Source organism: Haemorhous mexicanus, chromosome 4 (genome assembly GCF_027477595.1).
Source record: "Haemorhous mexicanus isolate bHaeMex1 chromosome 4, bHaeMex1.pri, whole genome shotgun sequence".
In the NCBI taxonomy this organism is placed as follows: Eukaryota; Metazoa; Chordata; class Aves; order Passeriformes; family Fringillidae; genus Haemorhous; species Haemorhous mexicanus.
Window position 1 is genome coordinate 4,457,222 of NC_082344.1, and position 19,803 is coordinate 4,477,024.

A 19,803-nucleotide genomic window follows, 5' to 3' on the forward strand; every position below is an offset into this window, starting at 1 on the left:
CATGTCTCTTTAAAGAGAAAGACTTTTGCCTTCAAAGGATGGGCTTGAGTTTGTCAGAAACAGATTACCAGTGTCCCTCTGAAATCAACCACGGACACCATGGTGCTTGATGAGGAAAGCCTCAGGAGCTTTCAGCAGATGCCAGCAGAGGGCAACAATGACTCCACATCAACGCGTCACACCTGAAGAAGTCGGGCTTGGAGCTGCTGCTATAAACTGTCCACTGTCAAAAGTCTCCACTGCTCCAAAAATCAAGTTTACTGCCTAACACAGACTGCCAGCTCTGACCTGACACTCAAACTAGGAACCATCTTGTTTTTCTAAACTATATCAATTTCTCATGCACTTGTGTCAAAAAATTTCCAGTAAACCTACTTAGAAGATGTTCCTAAGTAATTTCACTGTCGCTCTTATTTTTTGTCATTTTCTTTCACCTTTGGAGCTTGCTTGCTTAGAAGTTATTCAAGCAGCCTGGTGCTTACACAAGCATCTACCTGATAAACTTCTTTTAAACTTACAACTTTTCTGCTACCTCAATTTTGTAGGATTTTACAAAATTAAGAACAGACCACTTAAAATACATCTGTACAAGCAAGTTTCTTAGTTTAATTTCTTACTAACTGCTCTCTGGAAAGGGCCTCTGCTGTCTGTCTCAGAACTGAATAAACTGCCCTCTGACAATGCATCTTTTTTGCTATTTACTGTCTCAGGAGCCCAGCTAACTAACTTACATTAAATATCTGATCTTGTTGACAGCAGATGTGGCAAGATTATTACAACTCTACATATTACCTTCTCTATCTCTGGTAAAAAACAACTTCCTTCCTTGCTTCTGAGCCAGCCTAGGCAAACGTTATTCATGCTACCAGTCAGTTTCTCATCAGAATGATTCCACATTCAAGGAGACTATTGGGAAGCAGGTGTTCCCCAAGAGAAGTCTTACACACTCTGTCCCAACCTAAGTCCTGTAAGATAAACTGGAACAGTTTAACTTCCTCTTATCCTGTTATCAGCAGATGGAATAAGATGGCAACAAAGGAAAAGACAGATTTGAAAGAATGAATGCTAGAAATATTCCTCCCACATGTGAAGGCTAGCTGAAGCACAACATTTCATAGAAAACTACTGCCCGTGTCCACAAAGGAGAGGAGCTTGTGCTTGCACAAAGTTTAGAATTGTCACTGAGACAAACTAGAGAGCAAGGGCCAAGTGATACAAGCTGATGGGAAAGTGACATTATCCATCAGGGCTTTCACATCCACCTACAGCCAGACAAGGACTACCAAAACCCCATTAGAAACATTGCAGTAATAAACTTCGGGCTGTGGAGAAAAAATTGTGGAGATTTCCAGATGCAAAACTCCTCTGATCAGAAAATGAATGGATCTCTAACAAGGAGTTTAGGAGCAAAAGTTACTAAGAAAAGTAAATCAAATACCTGGCAAGTCACGAACTTCTATTTCTTTTGTCTTCACAAGAAGGAGTCACTAGGAATCAAAGTGAAAGAAAGAGATTTCCCCTAGATAAATTACAATTTCTTCTTGGATTTGCTGCTAGAAGAACATTTATGAGATGGTGTCAATTTGTGGTAACACCAGAACAAGAGGGGGTGCACTCTAGGTAAAGTCAATGCCAACTAACAGCTATGACATTTGCACTCCGCATTTTTATATAAACACATTTTTATACATAGTTATATGTATAAAACACAGAAGTATTTTTAGGTTTGGGTGTTTTTAAAATCTGTTTTCTAAACAAAACTACTGCTTTCATTAAAATAACAGAACAGTGAAGCAAGTCAAATATAAGAAATGTGTAAGTTCACCCCTGAGTTACAGCTGACTGTCATGTCCCTGCTGTTCCAGAACAAACTGCTCAACACATTAATGGCACTTCTGTACAAATAACCCCAAATAAATAATCCTGGGATAAATTGCAGTGGATTTATCATAATTCAAAGTCTAGACATTCTACTTCCAGATTTTGTATGAACAAAATATCAGAGCTTTTAACATAATAAAAATAAATTTAACCTTAATACAAGGATTATGAAAAACAATTCCATGATTGAAAAACATATGGGATTTTGATCTGAAACCACGTCATGACAGAATGGACATCTTTTTTCCTCCCCTCCATCTCTAGCTTGAGATCACAATACCTAGTGGACTTTAATGTAGCTTAAGAAGTTAAATACCAGATTCTCCCATTTGGACTCAGGACAGCTTCCCATGAGATATCTGCAATCACAGGTACTCTAAGGCAGGATTTACACTGAGTTTAGCACACAGATCTCACAAACTTGGATACAAAACAATTAAGAAGCAAATCCATATGTACATTAGTTTTTGAAGATTTCAAGATTTCAGTGGCTACAGCTAGACATTTAATAAGGACTTTGAGACAGTTAATCAAACTGGTCATATGCATTGCTATTTTCACACTGTATTTTGCATTCCCTGTAGTCAGCTGAGCCACAAAAATAAAGCTGTTTCTCAAGTTAGGTGGAAACCTGATTAGAACCACCATTATTAGTGATTACTTCAGAACAATGACCTTAAATAAGATTAAGCAAGTATGCACTTTACAGGTGAGAAATGCACTCCCATCCAATGAAAAAAATGAAAAAGGAAACATCCATCTGGGAAATAGTCCTAATCTGAAGAGGCCAGCAAACCAAAGAAACAGTCCCACTGCTCTTTCAAACCATACCCAGGCATTAATTCTATTTCATCTGTGAAATTTGCATTCCTGTTTACTGTCCCTGCTCCCCTGCAGCTTGCTTAGACACAAAAACACACAAATACAATGCTCAGGTATTCATGTTAGCCTTCAAGCAGGATTCCCTGGCTTGCTGTCTTTACTGGAACTCAATTGCTCAGTTAAGGAATCAAGAATTTGAATTATGCAGCAAAATTATCAAGGTGGGGTTTTTCATACACTTTTTATTACATCTCTGCTCTGTTGGGGTATTCAACATCAATGATTTTGGTCAGCACTCATGAACATCAGAACAACACCTACAAAAAACTGCACTGAACATCAGACCATGCGCAGCATATGCAGCCTCAAGGAATTCCTCTCTTTTCTTTATAAAAATGAATAAATATAATTACAGCAATGTAGTCCCTCAGACTGTTCCACAGACCATTTCCTATATTCTAGATAGGCTCCCTTTCAGATGGTGAACTACTATTTTTTTGGGGATTAGAAGAATGTTTCCTAAATAAAAAATTGTTATGTTTTTCTGTGTAAATATATATATGTGCATTATTTCAAAATATCAGCTTTCAGAACAGTTATAGCAAACAATAATCCTATTTAAAGTCCTAACTCAAGCCTGGGGTAGGGGAGAGGGTTAGAAGGGAGCCTCTACCATTGCCCAACTGCAGTGAAATGAACAGAGTTCACCTGGGGAGGAATTTGGAGGCCATCTGGATCACACATTTAACACCCCTTACCAGATGATCCACAGGGCAGATCAGAATGGGAATTTCAAGGGGCCTCAGAGATAATCTGGGGTGATGACAGCATTCAACAGCAAGTAAGGATGGGCAAAAGGTTAACGGATGTAACAAAATTATAATCTGTGACATCTGCTTTAGAACACTGCTCAGAGAGGGCACCTGACAGCTTCACACATTTATCCTCAGCTGCTCTTGCCCTTAAACACTGTTCCCATTCAATTAAAAACTCTGTGTCCTTAACTGAACATTATTCAGTTAATGCACTATGCAAATATGTACACACAAACACAAATAAACCTAAAATAAACAAATCTGAATTTCTCCCACATGGAAGGGGACTTCATTAGGAATCAAAATTAAATTAAACAGGAATTCAGTGAACCCAGTGATTCCAACAGAACTTCAATTAGAAAACGCCAGGAAACCATTCACTGAGGAAAGATTAAAAATTCACAAGTCAAGAAAATATTCAGTACATGTCACCATTTTGGTGTTGCAGTCCTGTGAGAAAACCAACACCTCTTTAAAATAATGAACTTCCTCTCGTTTAGAGGTAGCAATTTTCTATATCCTGAGGAGCATCTTCAAAAGCATTCAATACCCTGCATCTCTCAGGCATTTCTGTCATTTTGACCAGGGATTCCAGGGAGGGAAAAGAACGGAAGAGTAATCAAGAAGCTTGGCCAACTGCAACAGTGAGCTGATTTCCTTATGACATCTGGAGTAGTCTGAATCCAGACTAGACAATAAAAAGTGATCTGGCCCGTGCAAAATTCTGGCCTGCCTCATTTTTAGCCACTAAACACTCAAAATTTAGCACTTGAGAAGGTACAGAAGTCCCCACACAGGAACAGCTCTCTCATGCCAAGAGCTAAGTAACTTTGTGATCTGAAAGATAAAATACTTGAGGACATCAGCTGAGACAAGACCCAGAAACACCAAAAGCACAGGTAATTTTATACTCATCGTGGGCCAGATAAGGAAAGGGATAGGTCTGACTGCTCTGAGAACAGTCCTGTGCTCTGAGAAACACTCCTTGGGTATGGGGCAATTAGAGACATTGCTTACTTCATTTTAACCAACATTCAAATCTGGCAGACTCTGAAGACAAGAGATTAAATGCCTCTGTTTTTTCAGGTGGTTTGTTTCCTCACTGATGATGAATAACTCTAAGTTTGTGTATTTGTGAATGCTTTCTAACCAAACTCCAACACTCATTTTCCAGGCACCAGGGAGAACTACAATTGGTTTCTCGTAAATCAACTACGTGCATTTCCCATCCACGAAAAACAGTCACATATTTAATAAGAAAAAACCTCAAATCCTGTTCTATCAAAGTAAGGGAAAACCAGAAGGCTTGAAATATTTTTTTTTCTATTACTTATCTTTCTCCAAATATTGAGTCATGCTTTAATTTTTGAGCTATAGAAGTGGCATTTTCACAGCTGAGGTGGTTTGTTTCCTGCAAAGTTTAGGGTTTATTCAAAGAATTCAGATTATTTCTAGTTAAAACCAATAAAATGTTTGCCCTATGTGGTCCATCAAAATTATCATGATATAATTGAGATAGTGGCTATTTGCCACTAAATGAATCACCAAGACTAGTAAAAAACCCTAGAAAATAAGAAGACTATCTGAATCCATGCAGTAAAGCATGAACTACAGTTATTACTTACTTACAGCCTCTCATCAGTTCTACAGTGCTATCAAGATTTTAAGTAATCTTAAGTAATAAATAAAAAACAGAGACAACTTTAAAGAACAAACCAGTTCCATTCTTTGCAGCTATCAGTGGAATTAAACAATCTGATTTCTCTATGAATGGAAAATGTAACATGTATTACTTCAGTGAACCCAATGGTCAACATAAGTCTTTTAAAGAACAGTATTAGCCCATCAGTAACTCATTTGATCTAAAGATGTCTCATTCAAATAATCTACCCTCCAAAGAACATTTCCTCATTCATGGGTACAGACAACAAGAAGCTGACAGTTGCATGAAACTTAACAGGTATTTTTAAAGATTTAGCTGTTGTCTGGAGATGAGCAAGACAATGATGTATAAACTGAAAGGTTTAGAAACGCAGAATCCTTACCTCTGAGGCCTTCTGCAGGCTCCTTTTAAAACTGGGTAGATAAAAGAGGGATCATTTATAAGTTATTAATAGAAAGAACCTATCTGTAGACATTTGCAAGCTGTTCACTGACTAGATACAGATACATTCTTTCACATACTTCATTGGCATATGAGAGGAAGTTCCTTCAAGCTCGCCTTTTATCTTTTTTCCTATGTAAAAAAATCTAAATTAACTGTAAGGTAATTTAGCAGAAGATCTGCAGGAATGAGGATCCTTGCTGTACATTATTATGTACATGAACAAAACAGTTGCTTGTTTAGCTATTAAACCTTTGGTGATACATTTTACACCATAATAAATAAAATTTATCCTATATTTGAACTCATCACTTCCTTCAAATACTTTGAAGTCTTCTGTGTTCAGAGATGACTGAACTACTGTTAAAAACCAAAGATCTTTATTACTACAATTCCACTACTAATATTTTACTTGCCCAGGAATTTTGTCTTAGAAGTGCAAAATTTGAACTTCTAGATTTATCTAGTTGGAACTAAGTAGGATTGTAAATATGCTCAAAAGCTTAGTTAAGTTGTAGACATGGGACTACAATGACAAAATTAGGTGCACAACATCAGGCTCTCAGTGCAGGAGGCACTTCAAGAAGGGAATCAGCAACTCAAGTTAGATACCTTTGAAAGCTTATCAAACAATCTCTTCTTACATAAATTGAAAAATATTGTGTTAGCACAAAGGATAAAGAAGTCTGTGGTCCAAATGCTTTTTGCTGTTTTAATGTAATCTCTCAGTATTATCTTTTACTCATCCACATGGAAGTCAACTTTCAAAGAACCTTCTCAAGTCATGCTTACAAAACAAACCTCCTTTTTGCACCTAGCAGAGCATGTAACATGTAAGAAAGACACAATAAGTCATGGCTTTGAAATGACATACAATTGAAAAACTCATCTATTCAGAGAACATTTAGAACAGATGTAAGTTATCTTACTGGCTTACCATCAGGACTTGGACTAACTGTGATGGTAAAAGCAAAATAAGGTTATATTTTAACCTATACTTGCACATCATTTTCTGGAAGACATTTATGGTCATCAGTTGCTCCTCATCAGTCTTTAAGTATCAGTAGGGAAAGAAAGGACAGAATTACAGTTAAGTCCCTTAATTCTCCTAACTCCAAAAGAAAGTTACCTGCAAATATAAACCACTTCAGAACAACTTTCACTGCTACACAGCTCGATGTGCTACATCCCAAGATGGAAGGGATTAGGACAAAATTAGGAAAGCAACAGTATAAACAGCAGACAGATAAAATGTGTGTGTGTTTATACCCAGATCCCACAGGCGCACACAAATCCACACACACACACCCCACAGCAATTAACACCTTTAAACAGATATGCACAAGGCAACTGAGAAGCTGCACAAACTGCAGCCAGAAACTGCTAATACTGAAAGTTGCTTAAAACTTCAGGGAAGCAATTAACCTCCCAGCCCCCGGGTTTCCAGCCCATGGAGCAGACCATAGGATTTCTTTTACAATTTATGAACAAGCCAAGGAATTTATATCACAGTCAAAGGATTCTTTTGCTGAATTAACCCCAGCTCCCTGTGACCCTAAGAAGTCATAAACCAACAGGATGCAGGAGAGGGAGAATGTGCTCTAGTGTTTCAGCTGATCTGCAGAGCGCTGTCTGTGTCATGCCAAGGCTGAAACCCAGATGATGAATTACAGAGCAACACTCCAGGTTCAGAGGCAAATATCACCCCCTTCCCTCTGTACATGCACATGCAGACATGTTCACTCACCCCAAACCAGCTCAGTTGCTGCAAAAGGCCAAGTGCTGTTTAGGCTCATTTACAGAGTCTTATTCTAACACAGAAGAGGGAAGAAAATTGCTTATACGGGAAGCACGCATGTCTGGGTGGAACAACATTTAAGAGCACATGCTGCATATTAAATAAAAAGCAAAACCCCACTGAGCTTCTCTTTGTGTACATGGATTATTAAGCGTATCAAAAATACCATTCCAAAGCAGAACCAGAGAGGTACCCTAGAACCTCAGCTTTTGTAAAGAATAACTTCATAGACATAAGGAGCAGAAAAAGTGATGTACAACTCCCTTTAAAACAACCTCTACTTGAATTTGTTTCATAAATACTGAACAAAACCTCACACACAAAGCAGACAATAAAACAAGGTCTAGCTGACCACAGAAAGAAAATGGGATAATACAAATGTCTGGACACAGACCTCAAACCTCATCACCTGTAATCACTAAGACAAGAGGTCTTTGCAATATTTACATTTATGGTGGACTGCTTAGTCGCACCAAAAGCTCTAGGCTTATTCAAAAGGATGAATCATCTCCTGAAAACAGTCGCTGCTTGTTTCACTTCTAGCTTAGAATGAGAAGCGATACTTTGAAGTGTGACAGAAGAAAAAAAGGATGGCATCATTTTGAAATGATTAATTCAAATTCAACAGATTTAACGATACCAATACCAATCACTGCAACATTTAGAAACCAAACATTCATCCCCAAATAAAGTAAGTTTGTGGCTCCTCTATTTGATGAACTGAAAACTTCTTACTACTCAGAAATTCCCTGAAAAATTGTCAAGGCTTTTCACATTGTAGGGAACTTAAGTGCTCAACTTTTTTTTTTAACCTGTTTGCAGATGACCTGGATTTCCTTCAGCATCTCCCCTTACATTTTTGGGAATGATGCAAGGTATTCCTCAGAAAGCCATGTTCCCTCAGGCTCACTGAACATTGGACAACAATTTCCTCTCGTGATCAGCGTGCTTGTGTTATGACCAAGAACAACATGGCTGAAGCCTTCAGGTGCAACCCCAAACAAAACCATCTCTCCGGAATTGCAACAAAAATCCAATCATGGCATGAGTGAGAATTTTCTCACTCAACCCTACATCAGGCATTTTGCCATGTAATAAAAATATTCTTTTTAAACCTAAAGTCATCATTTAGAAGCAACCTCCCCCCTCATCATTCATCAAGATAATCAAAAACTGGTCAGGAATCGTAACAGAGTGACAAAAATAACCATAAACATCTATTTTGGTTAATTCTCAAAGTAAAGGATGCAAAGCACCAAAAATGTAATTGACACGGGACTAGCAGCAAGACTGGAAGAGGAACAAATCTGAGTTTATTTCTCAGGTCATTATAAATGAATTTAGCAAGGCATTTTTCCTGAATTAGTAACTGTACAATGACTGCTTCTAGCTTCTTAGGTGTAAAAAAAAGAGGCCTTGAAAGTTTCCCTCCTGCACTATTATTCAGTCATAAATTGTTTCCACAGTCCATATTGCTGTAATTCCAACCTGTATCATCTCTTGGCAAGGCAGTTTCTCCCCCTGCACTTAATTTACAAAGGCACTAGAAATTTTCTGTGCCTTTCTGCTTCAAGTAAGTTCAAAATGTCACAGCCTCCTATAGCAGAGGTTACAAATTTTGCAGGGCTCTATACTCAGGGTTAGAGGTCCCTGGTGTGCGGTTTCACAAAACTCACGTTAGCCCAACTCCTAAATTTAGGAAAGCCTGCTTGAGAGAGCTGAAATCTAACAGGTAGAGGCACACTTGTGAAAAGCATTTCTACTTGGACATCTCCAGAGCGTTTCCCCAAGAGCCATCTGCACAATGAGCTTGAAAAACTGCAGCTTTCTGCTCCATGCAAACTGAGGGGTAACATCAGCAGCACACAGAAATTAAAGCCATCTCCCTGCAAGTCAAACTTGGTTACGCAGAGGTATGAAAATGTCATGCCAAAGGCAAATCTACACCATTTTATGTTGTAAACAAATTATCACAAAGAAACCTCTTTCAGCTGCCTGATGCCATTTATTTGAATCAAAGTGTAAACTTGCAAAATGAAACCTGACAACAGTTTTGTCACATTAAGCAGGTAAAATGTCTGACAAAGATGCTGTTGTGTTAAGCCTACCTGTAAATTCGCCTGTCTGTAGATAGATAAATTGTGAACATAGAGATATCTTGTTACAGATTTAGAAAATCTTCTCTGTTCATCATAATAAATACCTGTATGGCTTCGAATATGAACTCTCAGTGTTCCATTGCTTGCAAACTTCTGTCCACAATACGGGCAAATCTTCTCTTTTTCTCCTGTGTGAGTCTACATGGGGAGGTGAAAGACAAGAATGACTGTTCAGCATTAAATAAAAAAGTGAAATATGGAATATTTAATTGTAATGACACTGACTGCTATCACCTCTATTATGCATTTTACTGTCACACCAGGCAAAGATTCTAATTAGCTCTAGGTGTTAAAGAATTGATCACTTAAAGAACATTGTAACTATCAGCAGCACTGAATCACTGAGTTTGTCTTTTGAAATCAAGCTTTTAAGGCTGGAGGGCCTCACTGATATAAGAATTATTTCAAAATAGAAAAAAAACATATTACAAACTCTCCCATCCAACCTGTGTGGTCAACGGCAAGATCACCCTGAAATCAATTACACACAAGGTCACCGTCATTCTTCACATTGCACTTTCAAACACACAACTCTGAACTGAAGATCTATCGGTCTATTGAATTACTTTTCTTTATAACTGTGCCTGTTCTTTCAGTGGAGAATTTCTGATGACTTCATTTAGAAGTGTTAATTTAAATGAGATAGGAAAGATAATACATTCAACTATATGAGCAGCTGACTATTTTGGTTTCCAGCTAGCACATGACCCTCTTCAGATAGGGAAATGAATCCTTATGTTGATGAAAAGACACCATAATGACACAAAATTCTTCATTACATCATAAAAAACCTCTCTCACATAGTACATTTTATGCTGCAGCTGAAGCTAGAGTAAACGAGATCTCATTTCAATACTGGATGGTCTTTCACTGCTTTCATTTCCTGACATTAAAGACATGAATGCTAAACTCCTCTTGATTAGGATACAGTTATTTGGAGATCATTTGTATCTCTACCAGCAATATTGGGATATACCAGACAGACAGCAATTCATTCCAAACACCCAAATACCAAAAGGACTTCTGGAAACAATACAGTAAAACTACAACACAGCCAGTCCTGGCGTGACAGGAGCACACAGCAAAAGCAATTCTGATTTTACACATATGTATGAAGCACATACTAAATGGCAAGCAATACATACATGACGTTTTTAAACAAATTCTCACAATCTGAATAAGGTGGCAACACCTTAACTAACTGTTCTTGGCTGCTTTTTCTTGATTCAATTATTTTCTTTGCATTTCTTCCCTGTAACATCAACCTTACCTCAGGCCAAACTAGTAAGCAAGCATCCTCCTAAAGTTTACCCCAACCCCATGGCAGAGTTTGGCAGAAAGGAGCGGTGCAGCCGGGCCCATCCTGCCACACACACGATGCTGGAGCACTCACACTGAATTTATACAGGAGCACCAGCTGTAGATTCAGATGGGTACCAATAACCCCACTACTGCAATCAGCATTTAAGGGCAAGGACAATCTACTGAAAAGCCAGAAAGGCAGAAGCAGCTTTGGCGATTCTCCACTGAATGACAACCTTAAGGACACACAAGAAATGATCAGTTGATTCTACTCACTTTCTTATGGCTCTTCAGGACTGAGGGTGTCACAAAAGCTTTGTCACACAGGTCACACTTGTACTTTTTATGTCCATCATGTACAACTTGAATATGAACATTTAAAGTGTCCTTTCTTTTGAAAGTAGCATCACAGTGATCACACTTGAAGGTCCTCTCACCTAACAAAGAGAAAAACAGATCTTCCTCAACTACCACCCTCTTAAAATAAAGACACAGCACGTTTTTAGAGAAACCTTCAGGAAAACCTACAATTCCGCACACCATGAACTACATATTTTGGATATTCTGCAAAAGCTTGTTCATTAGAATACACATTACTTAACATGTTTAAACATTTTCCTCCATAATTTTCAATATTTAATGCTGGGAAAAAGATTTATCACATCAAACGCTTTAAAAAATTGCAGAAGCCTTGAAAGACAGTCAAAAAAGAACAAACTGAACTTGCCAATCCAATAATTTGTCTAACAGAAACACTGTTATGCAGGATTAAAAAAGGAAAGATTTGTGGTTTTCTTAGTTATGCCAGTGTGAATATTCCCCCAAACAAAGTACTGTCTTCCAAGCTACAAGGATTTTAGATCATGAGCATTTCCTAAAATCTAAACTGTTGATTTTGAAAGGGTTGAATGATAGTCTAGGGCTCTGCAAGTATTAAAGATGGAGAAACTTCCACCAAAATGAATCGTAACACAGTCAACTAAAAAAAAAGGACAGAATGCCAAGAAAAGCTACTCATGAACAAAAATGGCCACCGTATTTCTCTGAGTGGCTCCAGCTCTGTGCCAGAGGCAGCAAACATGAGCCTGGGCTGGCACAGGAGAGACAATCTCAGCCTCAGGCTCTAAACTGGATTACCTACAAAGCTGAGCAAGTCACCAACTTATCTCTTTTTCCATTTGTCCCGTCTTAAAATGGAGGTAACACTATCACACTTAATGCAGAAGTATATTTCTTGCCATCAGACCTCAAATAATTGCTAGATTTTCTGCAGCATATTTTGAGTTGCATTTAAGTGCATCTGAAAGCAAGGTATGAATTTGGCTCTGAATTTTTTAACTCCCTGGGTACAGAGTTGAATCTTAACACCAATTTAACACAGCAAGTCGTATATTGCAGCAAGATGCCACATGTTTGTTTTTGCCAGTCACATATGAGAAAGGAGAAAGCTGTTTTTCCTCTGACTTTGCCCTTACTGTTATGGATTAACAGATGTCTTTGTAGAGAGAAGGGGGTTCGGAACAGGGCTTTGCATTCCTCACACTGGAACGGTCTCTCTTCAGAATGGGTCTGTGGATGAAAGACAACGTGTCAGAGGAAAGGCTCGTGGAAATCCATCATTGCAGTAACCACAGTTCATTTTCTAGATGGGACTCAGGAGGGGATATCACAATTGCAAGCACCAGGGGATGAGGAATTAAAATAATCATTCTGCCTTTATTCAGGATCCTGAAAGCCAGCACAGCAGCTACTCAGTAACTGTGCCATCCCGGTCCTCACAAGTGTCACATGAGGTGTGCACATAAACAGAAACAAAAACACAGAATAACCAGAGGAAAAAAACTACAAGCTCAGCTGCACTAACACTGGTCTGGACTATTTATTAATATGAATATATCCTTTGAAGTTGATCGCACACAAACCTCTTTGTTTTCATTAAAGTTTTAAGGGAAAACCAATCTGATTTTCAAGATGACAACTAAAATTTGGCAAAGAAAATTCCTCAAATCATGAGACTACTTTTATATATAGATACAGCTTCTTTTATTTAAAAAAATACCAAAAAACAAGAAACACCAGAAAAAAAAAAAAATCAAAGCCATGGAAGCAACAGTACCGAGATTTTTGTTGGCTGTAGAAAAATTCATTGTAGCTGAAAAACAGCCTCAAAGCTATGAATAAATAAAAGGCTAAGCTTGGATGAATCTCCTAGACCACAGAGTTGATGAAGGAAATTTCTTTTCTGAAGAAAAGAAAATCTTGGGAAACATCCAGCTTTATTTCACTTTTATAAATTCCAAAGCACTTTCCCTGTTTCCTAGTGTTTTTAACAGCTGTCCCACTGTAGATAATAAGTTGTTCTGATTAATTTACTATCTACCCAATTTCCTACTATTTTTTGCAAAGGAAAGCAGGTTTTTAAAGCATCAGCATCCAAATACTTTATTAGCTCACAAGGACCTTATTACAAGCTGAAGTGCCCAGAGGAAAAGGGGATGGACAGTAAGTGTTTTATAATATGCAGGAAATTAGGTAAATGAGTTAACCTGGTAGACTAGGGGCAAATATTAGCATAGTACATATTTATACAATCTCTTTCTGCTATCCAGAATCCATGCAACTGTTATTCTACCCCTTCAACTGGGGGGAAAAAGGGGGCTCTGGGGGGACAGCAAAATTTTTGAGAGGCTGGCTGATGGCCTTGAACCCAGTTTGATTTTAACACCAATGTCCTCTCACACAAAGCACGAAAACCTGAATGTCCTGCAACGATACAGGGAGGCTTGGGCTCAAAATCAATTCCTTGACCTCAGCCTAAGTCACTGAAAGCAAAAAGGCTGCTCCAAGACCCGTCACAGGTGTGGAATATATCTCATGTTTCTTGAATCTGCTGCATGTTCCAGCCCAGACTCTCCAGCAGGTTCCCACCACAGCTGGCATTAGCTGACACCCTGCTCAGCCCGCCTGGCAGTGAGGCCAAGGATTGACAGGACATGAAGAGACTGAACTGCCTTCTCACCTCAACAGGGGGTTCCTCCAGAACAGGCTTGGGACACATGGACGAGACACTGTGGGGAAGCTCGCAGTGCTGCTGCCTGTGCTGTACCTGTTCTGTGGATAAATAGAAGGGTTCAGTCTCCAGAGCTGTCAATCTGGCACCTTTCACGAGCGCAAAAGTCATGCTGCTTTTTAAAAAATGCCCTGGTTTGGAACACTCATCACGTGAGTGACAGTTCTGAAGAGCACAGTGATTTGTACAGAACTCCTCCTTAGCATCTCCTTTATACTCTCCTCACCTTCTGATCAAAATACACAGATTGATCTGCACGTCTTAACTTCCCTACCAAGAAAATCACCTACCTAGGCATACCCACGTGCAAGGGCACACAGATCATCCCAGCAACTGAGGATGGGCTCTTATGCAGCATTTCATGGCAGCCTTTCCTACCACAGCATCTGTGGAGGCTTAAGCCCAGCCCAAGGCTACTTACTCCCAACAGATAAACTGATGGAATACAGTTGTTTCAAATCATTATGCTCCCAAGGACCAAACAACCCTGGATTAGCCATAAACCCTTCAAAATCCTGCGTCTGATGACCTATTTCTGCCGACTGTCATGTCCTCATATTTTGTTCTCTGAACTCATCCTCTGTACATAGCAACAAAGGAGCAGATGGAGCAAAAAACATCTCCTGTATGGAGGTAATCTGCATTACATGGCTCAGAACATGCATCCTCATCCAATGATGTCTAACCTGCTTGAAAGGTGACTACTTTCATCTGCAGCACAATCCCTTTTTGCCTCCTCATTTCAGATACTGCTCTCTTGCCTTGTCACAGAAATGGAACTGTATTTAAGTCACATCATTTAAGATCATTCAAGTCACAGCCTGAGCTTTCACAGAGGACATCTGAGCTGGTTCCATACCCCAGAACACTTTCCAGCCTGGACACCTCCAAGGCAGTGGCAAAGGCAGCTTGCACATGCACCTACTCAGAGCAGTGCAGCATCTGTTTGCAGGAGCAGCATATCACAGAGGTACCACAGCTCCTACCTCACATGCACAGCTCTAAGAGCATAACAAGTGCTAAGTTAAGGTTCACATCCCAGTGCTCCATTGAACAGAGCAGATAGGCTCTTGGCAACTCCACTGTATCTCCCAGTGAAATCCTCTGAAATGAGAAACTGATCTCCTTCTGCACTTTTGAAACGACCCAACAGACATCCACATCTGAAAGACGTTTAAAAACACATGTTGTGGGAGCCATTTTTATTCTGAGACTTCCAACATGAAATCAAGTTAACCCCCCCCATACACACACACAGAGGAACTACAGAAACAAAAGCAACAAGTCTCTATCTAAAACACGAATCAAGAATTCACTTACATATAAAAAGGATGCAAGCCTGCTGCAAAATCCAAAGGTTTTTTAAGCATGTTGCTGTCAAATTTAAAGGTATGTTTTCTATTAAATGCTGTTGATTTAAGCGGTTTTTACTCCTATACCCATCATTCCTACCACAGGTATCTATGCTCCCTGCTACTAGCCCAGTAACCTAACCCTGAAACTCAGAAAAGGACCCTGAAATTATTTAGAATTCAATTCTCCTCCTCCAAAAGAAAATAAACCTAGGAAGACATCTTACAAGAAACACATATCTAAAAATCATTAGAAACATAAGCGGAAGAAATGCATAGAAGTATAATACACAATAAAGTTTTACATTTACACTGTTCCTGGATCAGCATTCCTGTGAACAAGAAAGAGAACCACTGTCCTCTCCCCCTAGGCATAGCCTTACCAAAATCATGGCACTCTAAACTATTTTAGCCTTCCAAACCGCCACATCCTTGAGTTGTATGGTACAACTGGCTTTTGTGCACACACATCCAGCCTCCCCTCTGCTGCCCGCTACCTCTCCTCTTGTTTCCTCAATGGAGAGAAGTGTGTCTAAAAAAGCAATTCAGGCCATCTATGTCAGTCTCCTGTCTCTCCTGTTCACCTCCTCACTCAGCAAGTGAATTTAGAGACCTACATGTAGATGGGTGAACAGTCACAGCAAGTTTCTCTCAATATAGAGCAGAGTTGATTTACAGCCAGTACTAGGTGCAAACAGGTTCAGGAAACCAGCATTCCAAAATGCTTTAAGGAATTCCATCAAAATTTGGTACCCACTAAAGCTGTCTAAATTTTAATATTTTTTCCATTAAGTGGAACCTCTTAATCCTTGTTTATGCTGATGTACTCCTGCTTTAAATACAGAATTGGGTCAAAGTGTTTACTCCTTCATACTTAATCCTGAAGTCCATTATCAACCCAAACTCCCTACCACTCATCAATGGCTAGCTAACATCGGGAAACATGTAAAAAGTATTCATTTAAAATACAGAGCTATCTTTCTAGGTAATATTTTATACATTTTTCTTAGAATACATCCAATCTGCAAGGTTCTGTCCAATTTCCTTTAAGTCTAGACCATAAAATATAATGAATGGGAGATAATCATGTCCTTCAGCAGGCTGCTGCATGCTTTCTTGTTTTAGACAGTCATCACCATTTCATCCTGTGAGAGGCATTACTATTGCTCTTACATGATTTATGGCTGCAAGTGCAAGAGATGGTGCAAAGATCCTGTGCCAAATTCCCAGATGGAATATAACCTGAGCCACACTGCGAAAGGCTTGGAGGTATGGCTATATCAGGGATGGGGGGGTTTCCCTTTTTTTTTTTTTTCCTCTTTTTTTTTTTTTACAGTCTTGTAATTCTGAAACAGCCGTCCTGGATAGAGCCTTGCCATTAGAAATGTAAGCCCAGGTTAAACTAATGACAAGCATTACAGAAATTAGGCCAAGCAGATTTGAACTTCAACACAAGCAGAACATCCCTTTGTGAGTCTATTTTTCAGGTAACGTTTCTTCTGGTATTGTTTAAATATTTGAACACTGCACCAAGTTCAAATTTAGTGCAGTTTGAAAGCATCTGCTGCTAAGTCCAACAATGACTGCAAGAGGACTACACATAGTTTTATTCAAATACACTCTAAAAAAAAGTATTTGAGGACATCTTTAAATCAGTGACAATAACTTGGTAACCTAGCACTTAAAAAAACCCCAAAAACAAAAAACCACAACCAAAACAAAGCAAAAAATAAAAACAAAACAAAAAAGTCAAAATGGGATTTGATGCTTTTAACCAAGCAACCGTGCTTTACTTCTCCTTATTTAACTCTTTTGTTTACTAGAATTGGTTCAGCCTTTTGAAATTTTGGATATAATTAGGAACACTAAAACTACATTCTCCAATACTTTAATCCCATGTTTATAAGCATGGCAGAGCTTAACGATGAACCACTTAAAAGAAAAAAAAAAAATCTGCAAATCTGAGGCTGGCAGACCTGTAAACAACAACAGCAGAGTGCTTTACCTTCTTGTGATTCTTGTAAACATTTCTGTGGGCAAATCCCTTTCCACAAAGCTTGCATTTATAAGGTTTATCTTCACTGTGTATTATTTTGTGTGCAGTCACTTGATCAAGTCGTTTGAAGGACTTATTGCAAACCTCGCAGGTGTAGGGGCGTTTTTCTGCAGAAAATGAGTGGGGGACATTTAATCTCCTGTTTATACAGGGGGAGAAGATGAAAGGCAGAGACAGTCATCTCCTCAGAGAGATTTTTGCAATTAAGTCAACCCAATTAAGATTAAACCAATTAGAAAGACACCTAATGCCCTTTATGTTAGACAGTTAAGTCACTTCACAAAAGATGAGCCATGGTGTATCTCAAGAAATTGGCACATTCTTTGCAATACTCATTGCTAAAACTGAACTCTGATTAATTAGCTTAAATCAAAAGAGAATGACTTCAAAGAGGAAAACTGTGTTTCCAGATTACAAATGTGAAAGAGGCCATGACAGTTTAAATGTTTTAAAACTTAATTAACAATATACATATTAGCTTCCAAACCCAAAAGTTCCTACGCAAAAAGCCTTTATGCTTCAACTGGTGACTGCAACTTAACTGCACTAATGCTCATCCAAAAGTGTCAAAAGAAAGCTAGGAGCCTCTGAGATACAGATTATGTCAAGAGAAATGAGCTTTTGCTGTGGACTGATACCAAGAAAACAGTTCAACTCTAAGCCTGTGCAGCTGTAAAAATGTGCATTTGTTTAAATGCTAATGCATTTGACAGAACAATGTTTGTGTTTCCATTGTGTTGCTTGATGTTTCTAATCACTGGTGAGGGACACAGAAAATGCTGGATTTGCAGTGACCAGATATCCTGGCAGAGCCACCTCGTGCCACACTGCCAAACACAAAAATGGGACACTCCCTGCTCACAGTGGACTCATGATGGCACAAGGGAACCTTTGGGGGCGTTCTGTGGATAGGGCAGCCCATGAGCTGCTCTCCTCTGACCAGAAGCTATGAGCCCACTAACACATACACAGATAAACAGGAAAACACAGCGTGTAGCATAGATCACTGACAGCACACTCAGCTCCCAGCCTCTTCTCCTCAGCAGAAAACCTCAAGCACTGGCTTTTCACCTCCTCTCTAAGCCATGCAGCAACCTTTTGCCCCACTCCAGCTCACTGACCTCATCTAGCCTAGCTAGCAGGACAAAACAGCCTGAGACAAAGCAGCAGTAGGAAGAAGACTACACCAGGTCACTTGGAATTTTGGAAGCCTTGGAAAGGCTGCCTTAGACAGTTTCCTTGGAACCTGAGATTGGCTTGCCCAACTTAGATAACAGATTTCATTAAGCCTTCCATAAGAAGCTAATCCAGGTAAAACTCCACATACATGAGATACATATCCACACACACAGGGCTCTGTGCATTTCTCTACATTACCTGAATGAGTTATCATATGGCGCTTCAGCTGGTTTGCCGAAATGAATTTCTTGTCACATTCTTGACACTCAAAGATCTCATGGACCTGCAAAATGTTTTATGATAATTAAATGTGTGTCTAAAACAAGACCATACCTTTTACACAGATATAAATTCTTCAACTGAATGGTGCAAACTATTAGCCAGTAACTATACTAACACTCCAAAATATTCTGTGATTTCACCCTTGCTTGTCCCTTACTGACAAACATCATCTCCCAAAAAGTAAAAATTCATAACTGGGAACAAAAAGTCGTCATTACCACTATACTGCAAGTTTGTATAACCTGTGTTTCTATCTACCAGATCCATTTAAAATATCATTATTAGGAAAGCATTAAAAAATCCAATGGAGACTAAGTTGTAAGGACATTTTCTTCTGGTCAAGACACATGTAAAAATAACACAGAAACCACTTCATAGCTTCTGTCAGAATTTTAAAAAACAGGTACTATCACAGCCTTGCTTGACTGTTTCTCTTAAAAGCTTTTATATGCCAGACAGTGGAGGGGCAGCATTGTCTCAAACTACAAAAAGAGTTTTTCCAACATCACAGCACATTACAGCATTTAGGACTAAATGCTGGAAAAACAGAAGGCAGTTGACTGGCAAATAAAAAATAACGACTGCCCAGTAGAATAAAACACTGTTCAGTGTTAAACAAAAAGGTCAGAAATTAAACCAAAAGAGATGCTTGGAACTGGCAGGTAAAAAAAAAACGGGGTCAGGGGTTGGAAAGCAAAGAAGATTTTTAAGTGTGACTCTACTCACACCAATTTTGCAGGAAGTCCAACTCTACAAAGTTTAAAAAATTGAGAGACTCAAGGACTCTTCATACACACTCTCAAACTCTGACCAAAGTAGGATCTTGATGGTGCAGGTCCAACTGATGCCGAAGAAGGCTTCAAGCACTTTATTGATCTTCAGTACAACCTTTTATACCCCTCACGCTGATGCACTGCACCTGTGTGCTCTCTGTTGCCTTGGGTGATTGGTCAGTGCACCTGGGCACTCCACGGCTCATTACC

The 19,803-nt window shown here is 39.0% G+C and overlaps 1 protein-coding gene across 4 annotated transcripts in view; it reads right to left on the bottom strand.

Annotated features, from left to right (window-relative positions):
• PRDM5 (PR/SET domain 5) overlaps positions 1-19,803 on the bottom strand; it is a 58,296-nt gene that overhangs the window by 16,402 nt on the left and 22,091 nt on the right. For 2 of the 4 annotated variants that reach the window (XM_059843703.1, XM_059843705.1), the window contains exons 9-14: positions 18,737-18,821; positions 17,309-17,466; positions 13,901-13,987; positions 12,357-12,450; positions 11,158-11,318; positions 9,624-9,717 (exon numbers count right to left, since the gene is read on the bottom strand). In XM_059843703.1, coding sequence (XP_059699686.1) covers positions 9,624-9,717; positions 11,158-11,318; positions 12,357-12,450; positions 13,901-13,987; positions 17,309-17,466; positions 18,737-18,821 — 679 coding nt within the window. Of the gene's footprint in view, positions 1-9,623; positions 9,718-11,157; positions 11,319-12,356; positions 12,451-13,900; positions 13,993-17,308; positions 17,467-18,736; positions 18,822-19,803 lie in introns of all 4 variants that reach the window. The other 2 variants (XM_059843706.1, XM_059843704.1) reach the window with 2 other exon arrangements.